Genomic DNA, 18803 nt, shown 5'->3' on the forward strand with positions numbered 1-18803 from the left:
TTTATTGTTATATTGTATATTGTAATACAGATAGATGTACAGGCAAAATAAGTTAAGCTTCTCTGGATTAATACAAGAGACTAAATTTCTTTGGCCCAACTTTAAATCACTAAGTCGGGCCATGGCTTCTTTGTTGTTAAAGTATATGCATCCCTTGCTGTGCATCCCATTAACTGTATTTTATTGCAGTTTATACTTCAAATTAAATTTGCTGTACTATATTACACAATAGGTTAAAACAAAGCAAGACAGAAGTAGTATTGGTGATCTTGGTGTTTAAAGCTCTGTAGCGGTTATTGCAATTTTAATCTGATTATGAATATGATTTATTGCTTAAACTCAAAGAAGTTAGAGTGGCTTGGATTTAGTTCTGTCCACAGATCAAAGCAGGATGGAGACACACGCTCACACTGAGGATGCTTGAACCAAAAGGTATTTTATTGACTAAATGTGTTACTACACTTGGATAACTTTTGATTAATAAAAAGGAAAAGAAACAAACCAGATCAGAGGTGATCAGAGTGTGGCGTGAAGTAAGACTTGCGGCCTGAGGTTTCTCCTTGGCCTAACAGAGTGGAGCTGGCGACGAGGTGGCCCTCCGTTGGCAACCTGCCTGCAGGTTGGGGGTGATGCTCGGAGGAAGGCTTGATCCTTGGTGCCGTGGGACTACCTCGCCTCACTGGCTGGAGTGGGTGCAGTCAAACTTTGACAAAATTTTAGCTACTCTAAATTAACTAACTTCGTCAGGCTGAAACTTGAAAGTTCTTTACTTGGCCACATAAAGAAATCCTCGCTTTCCTCTCTAAGGTTGGGGTTAAACGAAACGGCATATATGAAGACAATTACACAGGTAACGAGTTCCAGACATCATATCACCCCTAGTCGTCACCCTGTTAAAAATTAGATCATATGGAAATTAAAATTATACGGCATTTAATATCAGAAGTGCAATTTTCTTAACGTAAGTGTAATGATGAACTCTGGTGCTGAAAAATGAAAAAATATTTTTAATGAATGTTCAAGTGATGAGTGGTAAATGTAACTTTTACAATAGATCACAAATTTAGCCACATAGAGCAGGCTATATGTTAAGCTAAGCTAAGCTACGCCCCTTACATAAAATTGCATGAGTTAAAATATGAAGTTTTTTGCAAGGTTTTTTTTTTCTTTCATTTTTTAAATTTTTCATATTTCATATTGCTGATGCAATGGCAATCTAACATATGTTTTCTGTTTAAAAGAATTAATTGTGGTGCACAAACTGGAAAAGGGTGATTGCTCTGGGTAAACTGCTTGAGGTATCTGTTCCTTGGACAGTGTTCTGATCCTCCTCCTCTTTGAATGAATTCTCAATTTTTGACCAAAGAGCATAACAGTGCTCCTTAATGTCTTTTCCCATGAATGCATAAAGAAATGGGTTCAGACAGCTGTTGGCATGGGCAAGAATGAGACTAAATACATATGCAATGACCAAAGGATAATTAGGTGGCATGAATAATCCCATCAAAGAAAGTGTTTGACATGGCAGCCAGCAGATCAAGAAAGTGACAATCAGCACCGTCATGATCTTAACAGGCTTTTTGGAATTTACTGTCTGGTTGGACTTCAGCTTTCCAATGATGAAAATATAACAAATGATAATGATCACGAATGGGACCATAAATAAAAAAACAAATTGACAGGCTATGATAGCAGCGTAGTGTTCCATATTATTGCTACAAATTGTTTTCTGGCTGTTATTATCATAACGAATGTCGCGAAAAGCAGCAGATGGTGCACTAAATGTTGCTGCAATGATCCAAGCTAAGATGACTGTCACTGAAGCCTTTCTTGTGGTGCGCTTGTTCTGAGCCCACACAGGAAACATAACAAGCACACAGCGGTCCACACTGATGATGACGAGGAGGAAGATGCTGCTGTACATGTTGAGCGACATCATGAAGGAATTGAACTTGCACATGAATCCCCCAAAGGTCCAGTCTTTACTGATTGTATATACCACAACGAAGGGCAGAGTGGAGCAGAATATGAAGTCAGCCACTGCCAGGCTCAGGTACCAGGTGCTGACGACTGACTTCTTCACCTTAAATCCTGCAATCCAGATCACCAAACCATTTCCAGCCAAACCCAGGATGAAGATGATCATTTCAGTTGCTACATAAAAAATACACATTGCATTGCTGCAAGATGTTGAACTCGTAGTGTTGTTCTTATTTTCAACATCTGTCTGTGTCACTGGGGTTGAATTCATGGTGGCTCTTGATTCTGTGCAGCAAACAAAAATAGAAAATTGTGCTTCTCTTGAGTACTGATTAGAAATGAACATTTAATTGGAAGTTACCACGTCCTCTACTAGTCACTCACTTTTTGGCAAATATTTATTTATTTGAAGTGTTTAACTTGGATTGGAAAAAATCTACCATAGGTTATGCACAGTTCACTTAGGAAATAAACAAAACCTCATTGGATAAGAGGCGCACAAACTTTTTATAAGGCCGTATACACTTATTATTTCTATAATGTGAAACTTATTGCAGTCCTATGCATCAAAATTTGGCATCTGTACAGCTGAACTCAAACATCTGAATTAAATAATCCAGATCAAATTCAGATCTGATGAGATAAAGAGACAGGCTGATGTTGTCCAGTTTATCTCCTTTATAGACAGGAATAACAATCTTTATTCTGTATATTTTAAAAGGTTTGAGTACACGAGGTAGATTTTGTACACTAAAATCACTGCTCTCATTGGCCATCAGGCATCATGTAGGTGAGTCAAGTCTATTCATACAGCACATTTATACACAAGTAATTAACATAAATAAAAGTTAAATAGAACTGACATAAAGAACATCTGGTTTGTATTTGAATGGAAACGACTTACTTGTCAAATGCTCCTTCAGTTCAGAGCTGCAGAGCTGGTGATGTGGGAAAAACTTTCTGTATCAGGGAAGTTGCATAACTTTCAGTGCCTTCCCTATCATAATATCTTTTCTAAGAATCAAACATGTTGAAAACCACACAGCTCTCTTTCTGTGAGCAATGACCCTCAGCAAGCGCAAAGCTAGATACACGCTTTGTAGGAGTAGATAAACTTGACTCTGGGCCAATAAACCTGCCCCAGCTTAAGCTTCTAAATGGCCAGGACCCACTAGGAGGTCCATAATTTTACCTTCTACTTCTAGAACCTAAAATCAACTTAGCAAAATTGCTTTGTAGTCCATGTGGTTACTGAATAATAAGCCTTGGTATATGATATTCGTCATAACACCAATCGATAGAAATGCTTTCCAACATTGTATCCACTACAGCAATTTAAATACTTCCTACAATCATTAAAATGTCTTAGAAATGCAACTGTAAAGAGTATAAAACAAATAGCACTGTAATACTGTCTTGTTTGTGTTTTACCTTCATTTATTGTAGTGAAGAAAAGGTCATTTTCTGGATGTGTTTGTACAAGACCACTGCTCTCATTAGTCATCTCAGAAGGTCAAGGGCTGTGGACACTGGATGTTATATACAAGGCAAGTTTATTCATGTAGCACATTAACTATAAAAGTTAAAAATAAAACAAGATAAAAATCTAGAAGGGACAATTTCATGAGTGAGCTTTAAGCTATCCATCCATCCATCCATCCATTATCTTCTACTTCTCTGGGGTTCGGGTCACGGGCTCAGCATCCTAAGCAATGAGGCCCAGACCTCGCTTTCGCCAGCCACTTCCACTAGCCCTCCAAGGGGGATTCCGAGGCGCTCCCAGGCCAGCTGGGCAATATAGTCACGCCAGCATGTCCTGGGTCTTCCCCGGGGTCTCCTCCCATGTGGACTTGCCTATGACGTCCAGGAGGCATCCTATCCAGGTGCCCGAACCACCTCAGCTGGCTCCTCTCGACGTGAAGAAGCAGCGGCTCTACTCCGAGTCCCTCCCGGATGACCAAACTTCTCACCCTATCTCTAAGGGAGAGTCCAGACACCCTGCGGAGGAAACTAATTTTGGCCGCTTGTATTCGCAATCTTATTCTTTCGGTCATTACCCAAAGCTCATGACCATAGGTGAGGGTTGTAACATAGATCGACCGGTAAATCGAGAGCCTTGCCTTATGGCTCAGCTCTTTCTATACCACAACAGACCGGTAAAGAGCCCGCATCACTGCTGACCCAGCACCAATCTGCCTGTCAATCTCCCGCTCCCTTGTACCATCACTCGTGAACAAGACCCCGAGATAATTGAACTCCTCCACTTCAGACAAGAGCCTATCCCTGACCCAGAGAGGGCTCTCCGCCCTTTCCCACCTGAGAACCATGGTCTCGGATTTAGAGGTACTGATTCTCATCCCGGCCACTTAACATTTGGCTGCAAACCGACCCAGCGAAAGCTGAAGTTCGCGGCCTGATGTCCCCAATAGGACCACATCATCTGCAAACATCAGCGATGTGACCCTGAGGTCACCAAACCGGACACCTTCCATCCCCTGACTGCACCTAGAAATTCCATAAAATACCATAAAAAGTATTAATAGAATCGGTGACAAAGGGCAGCCCTGACGGAGTCCAACTCTCACTGGGAACAAGTCTGACTTACTGCCGGCTATGCGAACCAAACTCCAGCTTTGTTTGTACAGGGCCTGAATGGCTCGTAGCAAAGAGCCTTTTGTACCCAGTACTCCCGAAGCACCTCCCACAGAATACCCCGGGGAACACAGTCGAATGCCTTCTCCAGGTCCACAAAGCACATGTGGACTGGTAGGGCAAACTCCCATGAACCCTCCAGAATCCTGGAGAGGGTGAAGAGTTGGTCCAGTGTTCCACGACCAGGGCGGAACCTGCACTGCTCCTCCTGGATCCGAGGTTCGACTATAAGCCAGACTCTCTTCTCCAGTACCCCTGCATAGACCTTACCAGGGAGGCTGAGGAGTGTGATTCCCTGTAGTTGGAACACACCCTCCAGTCCCCTTTTTTAAAAAGAGGCACCACCACTCCAGTCTGCCAATCCAGTGGCACCGCCCCCGATATCCACGCAATCTTGAAAAGGTGTGTCAGCCAAGACAGCCCCACAACATCCAGAGCCTCGAGGAACTCCGGGCGGATGCCTCTGGTGTCCAACAGGCCCATGCTCGGTAGGACCCTCTCACCTGGGGTGTCCACCACCGGGTTCAAGGATTAAAATGCCAAGAATGTGGCTTGGCATTGTCTTGCTGAAATAAGCAGAGACGTCCCTGAAAAAGACGTTGCTTGGGTGGCAGCATATGTTGCACCAAAACCTGTACGTACCTTTCAGCATTAATGGTGCCTTCACAGAAGTGCAAGTTACCCATGCCATGGGCACTAACACACCCCCATACCATCAAAGATGCTGGCTTTTGAACTTTGCGCTGCTAACAATCTGGACAGTCCTTTTCCTCTTTGGCCCGGAGGACACGACGTCCATGATTTCCAAAAACAATTTAAAATGTGGACTCGTCAGACCACAGGACACTTTTCCACTTTGCATCAGTGCATCTCAGATGAGCTCAGGCCCAGAGAAGCCAGCGGAGTTTCTGGGTGTTGTTGATATATGGCTTTTGCTTTGCATGGCACTTATAGATGGAGCGATGAACTGTGTTCACTGACAGTGGTTTTCTGAAGTGTTCCCGAGCCCATGTGGTAATATCCGTTACAGAATGATGTTGATTTTTAATGCAGTGCCGCCTGAGGGATTGAAGGTCACGGGCATTCAATGTTGGTTTTCTGCCTTGCCGCTTACTTGCAGAGATTTCTCCAGATTCTCTGGATTCTCTGATATTATGGACTCCTTGCAGTTGCATGTTGAGAAACGTTGTTCTTAAACTGTTTGCTCAGGTAGTTGTTCACAAAGTGGTGAACCTCGCTCCATCCTTGCTAGTGAACGACTGAGCCTTTCAGGGATGCTCCCTTTATACCCAATCATGACACCAGTCATGTTTCCAATTAACCTGTTCACCTATGGAATGTTCCAAACAGGTGTTTTTTGAGCATTCCTCAACTTTCCCAGTCTTTTGTTGCCCCTGTCCCAACTTCTTTGGAACGTGTTGCAGGCATCAAATTCAAAATGAGTGAAATTTTGCAAAAAACAATAAAGTTTATCTGTTTGAACTTTACATATTTTGTCTTTGTAGTCAATTGAATATAATTTGAAAAGGATTTGCAAATCATTGTATTCTGTTTTTATTTGTTTTCCACAACCTATTGGAATTGGGGTTGTATGTGTTTTTAAACATCACATAAATTCTACTACTACTACCACATCTGGGAAAGGCAAACTATAAACTGTTTTCATTGCTAAAAGAACAATTTAATAAATAGTGATTTCATGGATTTCAGTTGGATGTTGACTGGACCGTGGAGTCTGATTATGAAAATCTAACCATGGGAAATGGTAGGCAGAAGTGAAGGTTTATAGAGCATTAGAATGGAAGAAGAAACAGTTTCAGGCATGGTCCTCAACCAGAATTTCAGATATTCCATAGCTCCTTTAAAACAAAAATACATTTTGAATTTGTCGGTGTAGTAAACCTGTGTGGTTTAGAGAGATACAAAGGTTTTCATTTCATGTGTCATTTAATTTTCATTACCTTCATACTTGGTTTAATCCGGTAGTTAGACTGAATGAAAAGCAGTGCTCTATTCTACAAGTGAGCCTACAAAGCTGGTGCTGTTCATAGTGTTTGGTTGGAACCAACTTAGTAAGTGTGGTGTGATTGAATATGGAGAGGTAGGAACTGTCAGTAGGGGAATGACGAGAGGGGGAGCCACGGGGAAAGGGACAGAGATGGAGAGAGAAAACGGGAGTGTGCAGTAATGCTGTTAATAAAAACACATTAAACTTCTACAGTTGGACTCACGCAGTGTTTTAATGACACAACATGGTGTCAGAAGTCCTGTAGTTAGCGTGGAGAGTTGAAGCCCGTTGTTGTGGATTTTTGTACACTCGCTGAAGGAGAGAGAGAAGGACAGAATGAGCCAAAGAGAAGACGTTAGCGGCGGGAGCCGACAGCAGCAGGTAGCAGCAGGTGCGCAGAGAGTTGCTGTGTGTTTAACATCCAGCCACCGGAGTCCTTCAAATTTTCTAAGCCACAAGAGTGGGACAAATGGATCCGAAGATTTGAAAGATTTCGCCTGGCAAGTAACCTGAATGCGAGCTCTGAAGAGAATCAAGTTAATACTTTGATATACTGCATGGGTGACGAGGCGGACGACATATTGCGCGGGCTAACCCTAACAGCTGCTGAACGAGGCACATACAAAGGGGTACGTGACGGCATTCAACGCTTCTTCGTAGTTAAGAAAAACATAATCTATGAGCATGCAAAGTTTAATATGCGCAAACAGAGTGAGGGAGAGTTGGTAGATTCGTTTGTTACTGCTTTATATGCGTTAGCGGAACATTGCAACTATGGTGTACTTCACGATGAGTTAATCCGAGACAGACTCGTGGTTGGACTGCTGGATAAGGGACTGTCAGAACACATGCAGCTAGATGCAGAGCTTACACTGGATAAAGCAGTTAGAATGGCTCGTCAAAGTGAAGAGGTGAAAAAGCAGCAAGCTTCTCTGAGAGGTGACACCAGAGAACAGGCAAGTAATGCTAAGTCTGTGGATAGAGTCAGAGTGCTCAAGAACAGCAAGCCTGTTAAAAACAAACCCCAGTATGCAAACAAGCCACACAGTGCCCAGAACAGCAAAAGAAACCATTCACCGTCTCAGTGTCACAAATGTGGCAGTTCTCTACCACATTCTAAAAATGATTGTCCTGCAAGGGAGGTGAAATGTCACGCATGTGGCAGAAAGGGACATTACAGTTGTATGTGCAGGGCGCCAAAGTCGGTGCATGAAGTCGGAGAAGAGGATGCTATTTTCCTCGGTAGCATCACGTCAAAGAGCGATGCCTGGATGGTTGACATAAACATCCATGACACCAGAGTGATGTTTAAGATTGACACAGGTGCTGACGTCACGGTCTTGCCACACACAGTGTTCCTAAATGTATTTAAAGGCAAACCACCTAGGCTCCATAAAGCCTCAAAGCCACTCCTGGGACCAGGGAGGAATCCTCTAGATGTTGTGGGCATCACCAGGCTGCTGCTGAGGAGAGGTGAGAAAGAGGTGATGGAGGATTCATATATAGTTCGACATCTGCACACTGCCTTACTAGGAAGATCTGCGAGCTGTAGACTAGGGCTTGTGGCACGACTAGATAGTGTCACTGTGGAGACACTAAAGCAAACATACCTAAAACTATGCAGTGGACTTAACCATTCTCACTAAAAACACCAAGGAGAATCCCATTGCCACTTATGGACAAAGTCAAACAAGAACTGTCCTGCATGGAAGATCTCGGGGTAATATGCAGAATTGAAGAGCCAACAGACTGGTGTGCTGGCATCGTAGTAGTGCCTAAGAAAAGTGGTGGCGTGCGCATATGCGTTGATCTCACCAAACTGAATGAGTCAGTGTGTTGAGAAAAATTCATCCTGCCATCAGTGGAGGAAACACTGGGTATGCTGGCTGGAGCCAGCATTTTTAGTAAGCTGGATGCAAATATGGGGTTTTGGCAAATTCCCCTGTCTAAAGATTCAGCGAAACTGACAACTTTCATCACGCCATTTGGACGATATTATTTCAAACGTCTGCCCTTTGGCATTGCCTCAGCCCCAGAACATTTTCAGAATAGAATGGTGACGGAGGTCACAGAGGGACTTGAGGGCATGGTTTGCCATATAGACGATGTGCTCGTGTGGGGTCGCACACAAGAGGAGCATGACACTCGCCTGCATGCTGCACTGAAGAAAATTCAGAAGGCAGGCATCATCGTGAACATTGGAAAATGTGACCTGTCAAAGTCTGAGGTGAGCTTCTTAGGTCATGTGGTCTCTGCCAATGGCATCAGCCCAGACCCAGGTAAGACAGAGGCTGTAAGGAAGATGCAGGAGCCAACGACAGTGAGCAAATTAAGATCCTTTCTAGGAATGGTGAACCAACTAGGCAAGTTTATAACGCAGCTGGCTGAGAGGGATAAACCCCTGCGTGATCTCCTGTCAAAGAAAAACTGCTGGATGTGGGGCATCAATCAGGCTAATGCCTTTCTAGATTTGAAGAATGCACTTACATCACCACCTGTGCTAGCCATGTACGATCCTAATAGAGAGTGTAAAGTCTCTGCAGATGCGTCGGCGTGTGGGCTGGGAGGAGTGCTACTCCAAAATTGGGACAAGGAGTGGAGGCCAATAGCCTATATGTCATGGTCGCTCACACCAACAGAGCAGAGATATGTACAAGTGGAAAAGGAGGCATTGGGACTGACCTGGGCCTGCGAGAGGTTTCGCAACTTCCTGATTGGGAAACATTTCCAGCTGGAGACAGATCACAAGCCTCTCCTGAGTCTCCTGGGGTCTCAAGCACTACATGCTCTACCTCCTCGAATTCAACGCTTCAGAATGTGTTTGATGCGCTATTCCTATTCCATATCTCATGTATCAGGGAAGTGTCTGTGGACAGCAGATACGTTGTCACAGGCGCCAGTCAAAAGAGGAGTAACACCTGCTGACAAAGAGCTGTTTGAAGACACTAACATCTATATAGACATGGTAATGGAGAACCTGCCTGTGAGTACTGCCTATCTGGAGGAGTTGAAAGATCAACTGCAGAGGGACAGTGTGTGTGCACGTGTGATGCAGTTGTGTTCAGAAGGTTGGCCAGTAGGGGGCGTCAAAGAACCTGCACTCAAGTTCTACTGGGCTGAAAGAGCTCTTCTCACAGTACAAGATGGTCTTCTGCTAATGGGACAAAGACTTGTTATACCCTCAACAATGAGAAATGACGTTCTCGCCAAGCTGCATGAAGGACATCAAGGTGTGGTTAAGTGCAGAGAGCGGGCGCGACAGTCTGTGTGGTGGCCAGGGCTGAGCCAGCAGCTGAATGAATTGGTTCTCATGTCGAGCATGCTGCCAGGAGAGACAGAACCACAGGGAGCCATTGATCTCTACACCATATTCGGGCAAACCATGGCAGAAATGTGGAGCAGATTTGTTCATGCTAGGGAGTAAAACCTACCTGTTAGTGGTAGACTACATGTCAAGGTATGTGGAGATCGCTCTGCTGACCCCCACAAGGTCTAATGATGTGATCCACCACCTGAAGTCAATTTTTGCACGTCACTGTATCTGTGAGACACTAGTCACTGATAATGGGCCACAGTTTTTTGGAGCAGCTTTTGCTGAATTTGCAGCATCCTATGGATTCTGTCATGTGACCAGTAGTCCGAAATACCCCCAGGGAAATGCTGAAGCTGAACGAGCAGTACAGACTGTAAAGGGTCTCTTAAAGAAATCAGACGATCCTTATCTTGCTCTACTTGCATATAGGGCTACCCCGCTACAAAATGGGTACAGTCCAGCTCAACTTCTTATGGGAAGGAGGATTCGTACCACTGTGCCTATTCTTCCGGCATTGCTAGTTCCTTCTATTCCTGATAAAGACAAAGTAATGCTGAAAGAAAGGGAGAGGAAGGCGAAAGATGCACAGCGTTATAATCAGCAACATCGTGCACGAAACCTTCACAAGCTTGTTCCTGGACAAGACGTGTGGATCACCGACCAGAAGGCAACTGGAGCTGTTATTGGGAGCCACACCACACCCCGCTCCTATCTGGTGGAGGGTCCTCACGGGGTCATGAGGCGAAACCGTCATCATCTTATTGCCATGCAGCCTTCTCCGGAGCAGATCAGCGGTGGAACAGCTGCGGGCATGCTGGGAGGCACTCCTGAATGGCCTCCAACATTACAACCTGCAGTAGCAGCACCACAGCAGAACGTTCCTGAACCACTATCTACTCCTGCTCTCAGAACCAGGTCTGGGAGAGCTGTAGTGAAACCTGCCAAGTTAAACTTATAACTTTTCTTTAGCAAAGAGTTTGACAAATGTGAAAAAAAGGAGTTTTGTTATTGTATTATGCAATTTTGTGTTTTTTTTATTTTTGCACTATTGGAAATGTCAGTCTCTAAGTTGTAATGTTACGGGCAGCACAGTTTTATTATGAGTGTAATGTTAAATAGTTGTGTGTCTGTTGTGTGCGAGAATGTTCCAGGTAGGAGCAGACCTTCCAGCCACAGGGGCAGAATAATCCCCTAAGGTTCTGTGGTATCGATGACAGTCTACCCATCGATTCTAAAAAGGGGAGATGTGGTGTGATTGAATATGGAGAGGTAGGAACTGTCAGTAGGGGAATGACGAGAGGGGGAGCCACGGGGAAAGGGACAGAGACGGAGAGAGAAAACGGGAGTGTGCGGTAATGCTGTAAAATAAAAACACGTTAAACTTCTACAGTTGGACTCATGCAGTGTTTTAATGACACGACAGTAAGTTATTATCTTAGTAAGTTAGTGTTTAAGCCACATTATCTATGCAGTAATATGTGCAAACCCACCTCAAGAAAAGCAGAGAAAACTGAATACAGTAATCAGACTGGAGGTTTTCTTGTCTTTTCCAGCAGTAAAAGAAATATGTAATAACTTACATTAAGACATTGCTTACACACGGATCTGCCAGAGTTTCCTAACATTTTGCTGGCATTTATGTTGCTAGTGCTGTGACACTGTTTCAACTTTAAACCATTCTTTATGTATATGTGACAGAACAGCAGACGTCCACTTATATTAAACTATAACTTTATGACATTATGCATTAAATGTGTTGCATTTCCCCCAAAGCAATGTCTATATTACCCCTCCACTATTACACAGTATCTACATATCAATTACACATGAACTGTCCACTTACTTTAAAGTGTAACTTTAGCACTGTACTACAGGAAAGTTCCCATGTTGAAGATACACATATGTAATTACATAGGCTTTACTTCTCTAATCTATCTGTAACATTGACTAAATTGTCAGTAGTTACAGTGTTGTTGCACATGTTGTTCATGTCTAACTACACAGTTATTAGAGAGACTTAATATAAAGTGGGACCAGAATTTCATTTTATAACATGGAAAATCATGCAGTTCCGCTGTTTAAAAAGTGCATAAACCCTGTATAAGGTATATCATGTGAATTTTATAGCATTACTGCACTAAAGATTGAAATTTGGCATACTGTTAAAATCAGTTGAAGTCAATTTCAGCTGAGATGAACTGAGAATGTGATGTCAACTAGTATCATCCAGTGTATGTCTATGTCACTAATATTGAAGCACAATATAAAGGACTGTTGAAGTCTGATTGTGTTCTGTATATTCTGAAAGCTTTGGGTATACATGGTTGATTAAGTATGCTAAAGTCCACTACTCTAGTTGGGTATTGGCAAAGCAAAGCAAGGTTTATGTTTCAATTAAAATGACTAACCTGTCAAATTCTACCTATAATTTCAGAGCTGCAGAGCTGAGGGTTTTGTTGCTTATGATGGGAGACAAATTTTGTCCATCAGGAAAATTTCACAGACATTTTCTCTTTCTCTCTGTAATGATTAAGAACTCGAAAAAAAAAGCTAAATAAGCTAAAACCACACACCACTATGCTGAGAAAGTTAGATGTTCTTGCATAGAACCAGCATAAACAGCAACAAATTAAAAACTATAGTACTTTGGTTTAAGTAAAATAAAAAACAATAATTGATCAAAACTAAATAATGAGCTTTATGCTCACTCGACAAAACATGGGTTGTTGGGGGTTGTGGGTTGTTTATGTTGTGTTTGTGCAGTGTTTTTTGGTTATTCAATGCTAAATGGTTTATTTCCAGAGATTAATTGTTTGCTCAGTGGTTGCCATGCTATTCCAGGTGGTTGCTTGGGTATACAGTGGGGGAAAAAAAGTATTTAGTCAGTCACCAATTGTGCAAGTTCTCCCACTTAAAAAGATGAGAGAGGCCTGTAATTGACATCATAGGTAGACCTCAACTATGAGAGACAAAATTTTGAGGAAAAAAAATTTAGAAAATCACATTGTCTGATTTTTAAAGAATTTATTTGTAAATAATGGTGGAAAATAAGTATTTGGTCAATAACAAAAGTTCATATCAATACTTTGTTATATATCCTTTGTTGGCAATGACAGATGTTTTCTGTAAGTCTTTACAAGGTTGGCACACACCGCTGCTGGTATGTTGGCCCATTCCTCCATGCAGAGCAGTGATGTTTTGGGGCAACACGGACTTTCAACTCCCTCCAAAGGTTTTCTATGGGGTTGAGATCTGGAGACTGGCTAGGCCACTCCAGGACCTTGAAATGCTTCTAGCCACTCCTTTGTTGCCCTGGCAGTGTGCTTGGTATCATTGTCATGCTGAAAGACCCAGCCACGTTTCATCTTCAATGCCCTTGCCGATGGAAGAAGGTTTGCACTCAACATCTCACAATTCATGGCCCCATTCATTCTTTCATGTACACGGACAAGTCATCTTGGGCCCTTTGCAGAGAAACAGCCCCAACAGATGTTGCCACCCCCATGCTTCACAGTTGGTATGGTGTTCTTTGGATGCAACTCAGCATTCACTCTCCTCCAAACACGACGAGTTGTGTTTGTACCAAACAGTTCTTCTTTGGTTTCATCTGACCAAATGACATTCTCCCAATACTCTTCCGGAACATCCAAATGCTCTCTTGCAAACTTGAGACACGCTCATCTGAAGTTTGAAGTGCCCGTCTGGCACTGCAAGATTTGAGTCTCTGGCGGCGTAGTGTGTTACTGACAGTAGCCTTTGTAATGTTGATCCCAGCTTTCTGCAGGTCATTCACTAGGTCCCCCCGTGTGGTTCTGGGATTTCTGCTCACCGTTCTTGTGATCATTTTGACCCCACGGGCTGAGATCTTGCGTGGAGCCCCTGATCGAGGGTGATTAGCAGTGGTCTTGTAAGTCTTCCATTTTCTGATTATTGCTCCCACAGTAGATTTCTTCACACCAAGCTGCTTGCCTATTGCAGATTTAGTCTTCCCAGCCTGGTGCAGGTCTACAATCTTGTTTCTGGTGTCCTTCGACAACTCTTTGGTCTTCAGAAGTTGTTACAGGTCTGTGACAGCCAGAAATTTTGCTTGTTTGTAGGTGACCAAATACTTATTTTCCACCATTATTTGCAAATAAATTCTTTAAAAATCAGACAATGTGATTTTCTGAATTTTTTTTCCTCATTTTGTCTCTCATAGTTGAGGTCTACCTATGATGTCAATTACAGGCCTCTCTCATCTTTTTAAGTGGGAGAACTTGCACAATTAGTGACTGACTAAATACTTTTTTCCCCAACTGTAACTAGTTAATATATGTGGTATTCTAGGTGGTTGATCAGTTGCTGCTAGTGGTTCCTATGGTTTTACAGGTGGTTGCTATGATACCTCAAGTGGATAATAGGTGGTGGCTCTGGTATTCTAAGAAGTCACTATGGTGCTGCTATGCAGTTGCTATGGTACTCCACCTGGTTGTTAAAATGTTGCTGGGCAGTTGTATGTAAGGTGGTTGTAGAGTGTTGCCAAGGGGTTGCAACTGTGTTTCAGGTGATTGTTGAAGTACTGCAATGTGGTTGCTATGCTCTCTCTGGTGGTTGATAAAGTGCGGCCAGGTGGTTGCCATTGTGTTCCATGTGGTTGCTAATGCACTGCTGTTTGGTTGTTGTGGTGTCTCTGGTGGTTGCTAGGAGGCTGCTATGGTATCTCAGAGGATTGCTAGGATGTTGCTAGGTGGTCTCTATGATTTACCAGTTGGTTCCAAGGGTGTTACACAGAGGTTGCTATGATAACCCATGTGGTTGCTAAGGTGTTGCTAGTGTATTTGTACCATGGTGGCAAAAAAGGTGTGCTTAAACTTTTGGCCACATAGTAGACAATCACTATGGTGGAATAAAAATGATGTATATACAAGGAGTGATAGGATTTAGTTCTAAAAAAGAGTTTATTCTGATCTTGAATATTGCAATACATTTTGAAACTCACCAATCCAGAATGTTTAGGCCAAAATATTATACTACAATAATCATAAAAGAGGCATTAAACTCTTCCGATGTCTATTTCTTACCAACACTACCGAGAACAATTCTAACTCAGTAAGTTTGATTTGAAAGCAGTGTTTGTTCCCATCTTAATGTTTCAATTATGCAGAAACTTTGTAAAGTCAATAAATATTCCTTGAGGGATGTGTTTTTTGTCCTGAAAAGTTCTCATTTTGGAGATTCCAACACACGACAATATGTAGACTTAAACATTAATGTCTGTGAATACTTTGTGTTAATTTCCTAAATTAGTAGCCAGTGTTTTTAAATATATCTTATTATCTGTGTTTGAAGAACTGAATAAGAATTGTTCAATTGCTTGTTAACACAAATAGCTAATCAGTCAATCACATGGCCACAACTCAATGCATTTAGGCATGTAGAGCTGCTCAAGACAACTTGCTGAAGTGCAGACCAAGCATCAGAATGGGGAAGAAAGGGGATTTAAGTGGCTTTGAACATGGCATGGTTGTTGGTGCCCATTTTATTCTGTATGTTTTGCCAATAAGTAAAACAAAGCAAATAAAGCATTAAAACATGCAGAAGAATGTCATATTTGAGTTTGTTCTCTGTAGAGCAGAGGTCACTAATGGGTGGTCTGTGGTCCGAGAAAGTGAGCCAGATTATTTCACATGCCGTGCTCTAAACAGAGAAAACTCACAATAAATGTTGTTGAAATATCACTGAATTGCTTTTAAATTTGACATTCTGTTGACTACATAAGATGTTGATATAACTACTAGGCTACTTCAATAAACAGCATGTGGCACTGAATCATGATGCAAGTTAGACATTATGATATTCTGGACCTTAGCTTGAGGAAATTTTCTCTAGTTGGGACTTTTAATTAAATACACCTGCTGTAGAGGACATTAAATCCAACATGACAAATAAGTTATTTTGCTTTTAACTACAAATGCAACAAGCATTTTGGTTCTCAGTCCAGCAGTGACACTGAGGTGTTTAAAAGCTCCAGCAGCACTGCTGTGTTTTTGATCCACTCATACCAGCACAACACACACCACACAATCACCATGTCAATGTCACTGCAGTGCTGAGAATGATCCACCACCCAAATTACCTGTACGAAAGTACCTGCTCTATGAGGGTCCTCTAGAGCTCCTAACTATTGAAAAACAGGGTGAAAGGGAGTCAACACTGTATGCAGAGAAACAGATGGACTACAGTCTGTAATTGAAGAACTACAAAGTGCACCTATATGGTAAGTGGAGCTTATAAAATGGACAGGGAATGCAGATATAAGGTAGATGCACCTAACAAAGTGACCAATGAGAGCTGATTGTAGGTTGTAGAGTCTTTATGTTGGAGCAGTGGCCCCATGAAGTGGGACAACAAACTAAAATACGTTGGTCAAATCTGTGGTTAAGATTACAAGCAAAATGTTATAAGTATCATGTCCATTATTTTTCTTTTTTGAAGATTTGTGTTGATAAATGTTGTAGGAGTGTCGTTCACATATCCTGGAAATACACTGCTCAAAAAAATAAAAGGAACACTCAAATAACACATCCTAGATCTGAATGAATGAAATATTCTCATTGAATACTTTGTTCTGTACAAAGTTGAATGTGCTGACAACAAAATCACACAAAAATCAATGGAAACCAAATGTATTAACCAATGGAGGCCTGGATTTGGAGTCACACATAAAATTAAAGTGGAAAAACACACGACAGGCTGATCCAACGTTGATGTAATGTCCATAAAAACAAGTCAAAATGAGGCTCAGTATTGTGTGTGGCTTCCACGTGCCTGTATGACCTGCCTACAACGCCTGGGCATGCTCCTGATGAGGTGGCGGATGGTCTCCCAGACCTGGACTAAAGCATCCGCCAACTCCTGGACAGTCTGTGGTGCAACGTAGCGTTGGTGGATGGAGCGAGACATGATGTCCCAGATGTGCTCAATCGGATTCTGGTCTGGGGAACGGGCGGGCCAGTCCATAGCTTCAAAGCCTTCATCTTGCAGGAACTGCCGACACACTCCAGCCACATGAGGTCTAGCACTGTCCTGCAGTAGGAGGAACCCAGGGCCAACCGCACCAGCATATGGTCTCACAAGGGGTCTGAGGATCTCATCTCGGTACCTAATGGCAGTCAGGCTACCTCTGGCGAGTACATGGAGGGCTGTGCAGCCCTCCTAAGAAATGCCACCCCACACCATTACTGACCCACTGCCAAACCGGTCATGCTGAAGGATGTTGCAGGCAGCAGATCGCTCTCCATGGCGTCTCTAGACTCTGTCACGTCTGTCACATGTGCTCAGTGTGAACCTGCTTTCACTGGTGCCCTGTGAAGAGCACAGGGCACCAGTGGCAAATTTGTCAATCCTGGTGTTCTCTGGCAAATGCCAAGCATCCTGCACGGTGTTGGGCTGTGAGCACAACCCCCATCTGTGGACGTCGGGCCCTCATACCATCCTCATGGAGTCGGTTTCTAACCGTTTGTGCAGACACATGCACATTTGTGGCCTACTGGAGGTCATTTTGCAGGGCTCTGGCGGTGCTCCTCCTGTTCCTCCTTACACAAAGGCAGAGGTAGCGGTCCTGCTGCTAGGTTGTTGCCCTCCTACGGCCTCCTCCATGTCTCCTGGTGTACTGGCCTGTTTCCTGATAGCACCTCCAGCCTCTGGACACTACGCTGACAGACACAGCAAACCTTCTTGCCACAGCTTGCATTGATGTGCCATCCTGGATGAGCTGCACTACCTGAGCCACTTGTGTGGGTTGTAGAGTTCGTCTCATGCTACCACGAGTGTGAAAGCACCACCAACATTCCAAAGTGACCAAAACATCAGCCAGAAAGCAGAAAGGTACTGAGAAGTGGTCTGTGGTCCCACCTGCAGAACCACTCCTTTATTGAGTGTGTCTTGCTAATTGCCAATAATTTCCACCTGTTGTCTATTCCATTTGCACAACAGCTGTGAAATTGATTGTCAATCAGTGTTGCTTCCTAAGTGGACAGTTTGATTTCACAGAAGTTTGATTTACTTGGAGTCATATTGTGTTGTTTAAGTGTTCCCTTTATTTTATTGAGCAGTGTAGTATGCAGAACCTTCACCACCCTAACAAGAACTTTCAGCAGCTGGTGAGAGGGATGGAAGACATGAGTTACAGTGAGAGGAAGCAGAAAGGGTGCAGCGATGACATATGGGAGCTGAGAAGGGGGAGGAAAGAAGAAGAAAAAGGGCAAGACAAGGGCTAAAAGAGAAACTAAAAGCAAGCGAGATAGAGGAGAACTGGAGGCACAAAAAGAAAAGAACAGAGACTGAAAGCTGAGAGAGAGAGAGAGGCAAGCTTGTTAAAATAACTGTTATATGAAAAGTTACAAAGTACATTGTCATTATACATTTTGTTAGAAAACTGAAGACTGAAATGTTTGAGTATGTGTAGACGTGTATGGTTAGGATGCACATTTTCATATTAAATACATTGTCCAGGCTGCTGCTGGGCTACATTTTCTGATGTCCACTCCCAATCTTCCCAAACAAGGAAGTATCAATTATAGTCTCAGTCGGTTCTTTTAATAAATGTATTAAGTTTATTATTTTTCCTCCCTACCTAATTCATGCAATGATCTGATATCATGCAATGTATGATTGGCCATTTTATCAAATATCATTATATTTTATTTATATATATATATATATATATATATATATATATATATATATATATATATATATATATATATATATATATATATATATATATATATATAATGGCCACTTTAGTAGGTACACCTGTTCAATTGCTTGTTAACACAAATAGGTAATCAGCTGATCACATGGCTGCAA

The 18803-nt window shown here is 42.6% G+C and overlaps 1 protein-coding gene across 1 annotated transcript; it reads right to left on the reverse strand.

The window, feature by feature from the left end:
- Positions 1 to 415: 415 nt before the first annotated feature.
- On the reverse strand, positions 416 to 2952 carry LOC108411918 (chemokine-like receptor 1). Its single transcript, XM_017683719.2, has 2 exons — positions 2885 to 2952; positions 416 to 2265 (listed from the first exon to the last, which is right to left on the reverse strand). The coding sequence occupies exon 2, from the start codon at positions 2249 to 2251 to the stop codon at positions 1244 to 1246; it is 1008 nt and encodes a 335-aa protein (XP_017539208.2). The 5' UTR covers positions 2252 to 2265; positions 2885 to 2952; the 3' UTR covers positions 416 to 1243.
- Positions 2953 to 18803: the final 15851 nt, after the last annotated feature.

This window comes from Pygocentrus nattereri, chromosome 20, assembly GCF_015220715.1.
Source record: "Pygocentrus nattereri isolate fPygNat1 chromosome 20, fPygNat1.pri, whole genome shotgun sequence".
Lineage (NCBI taxonomy): Eukaryota > Metazoa > Chordata > Actinopteri > Characiformes > Serrasalmidae > Pygocentrus > Pygocentrus nattereri.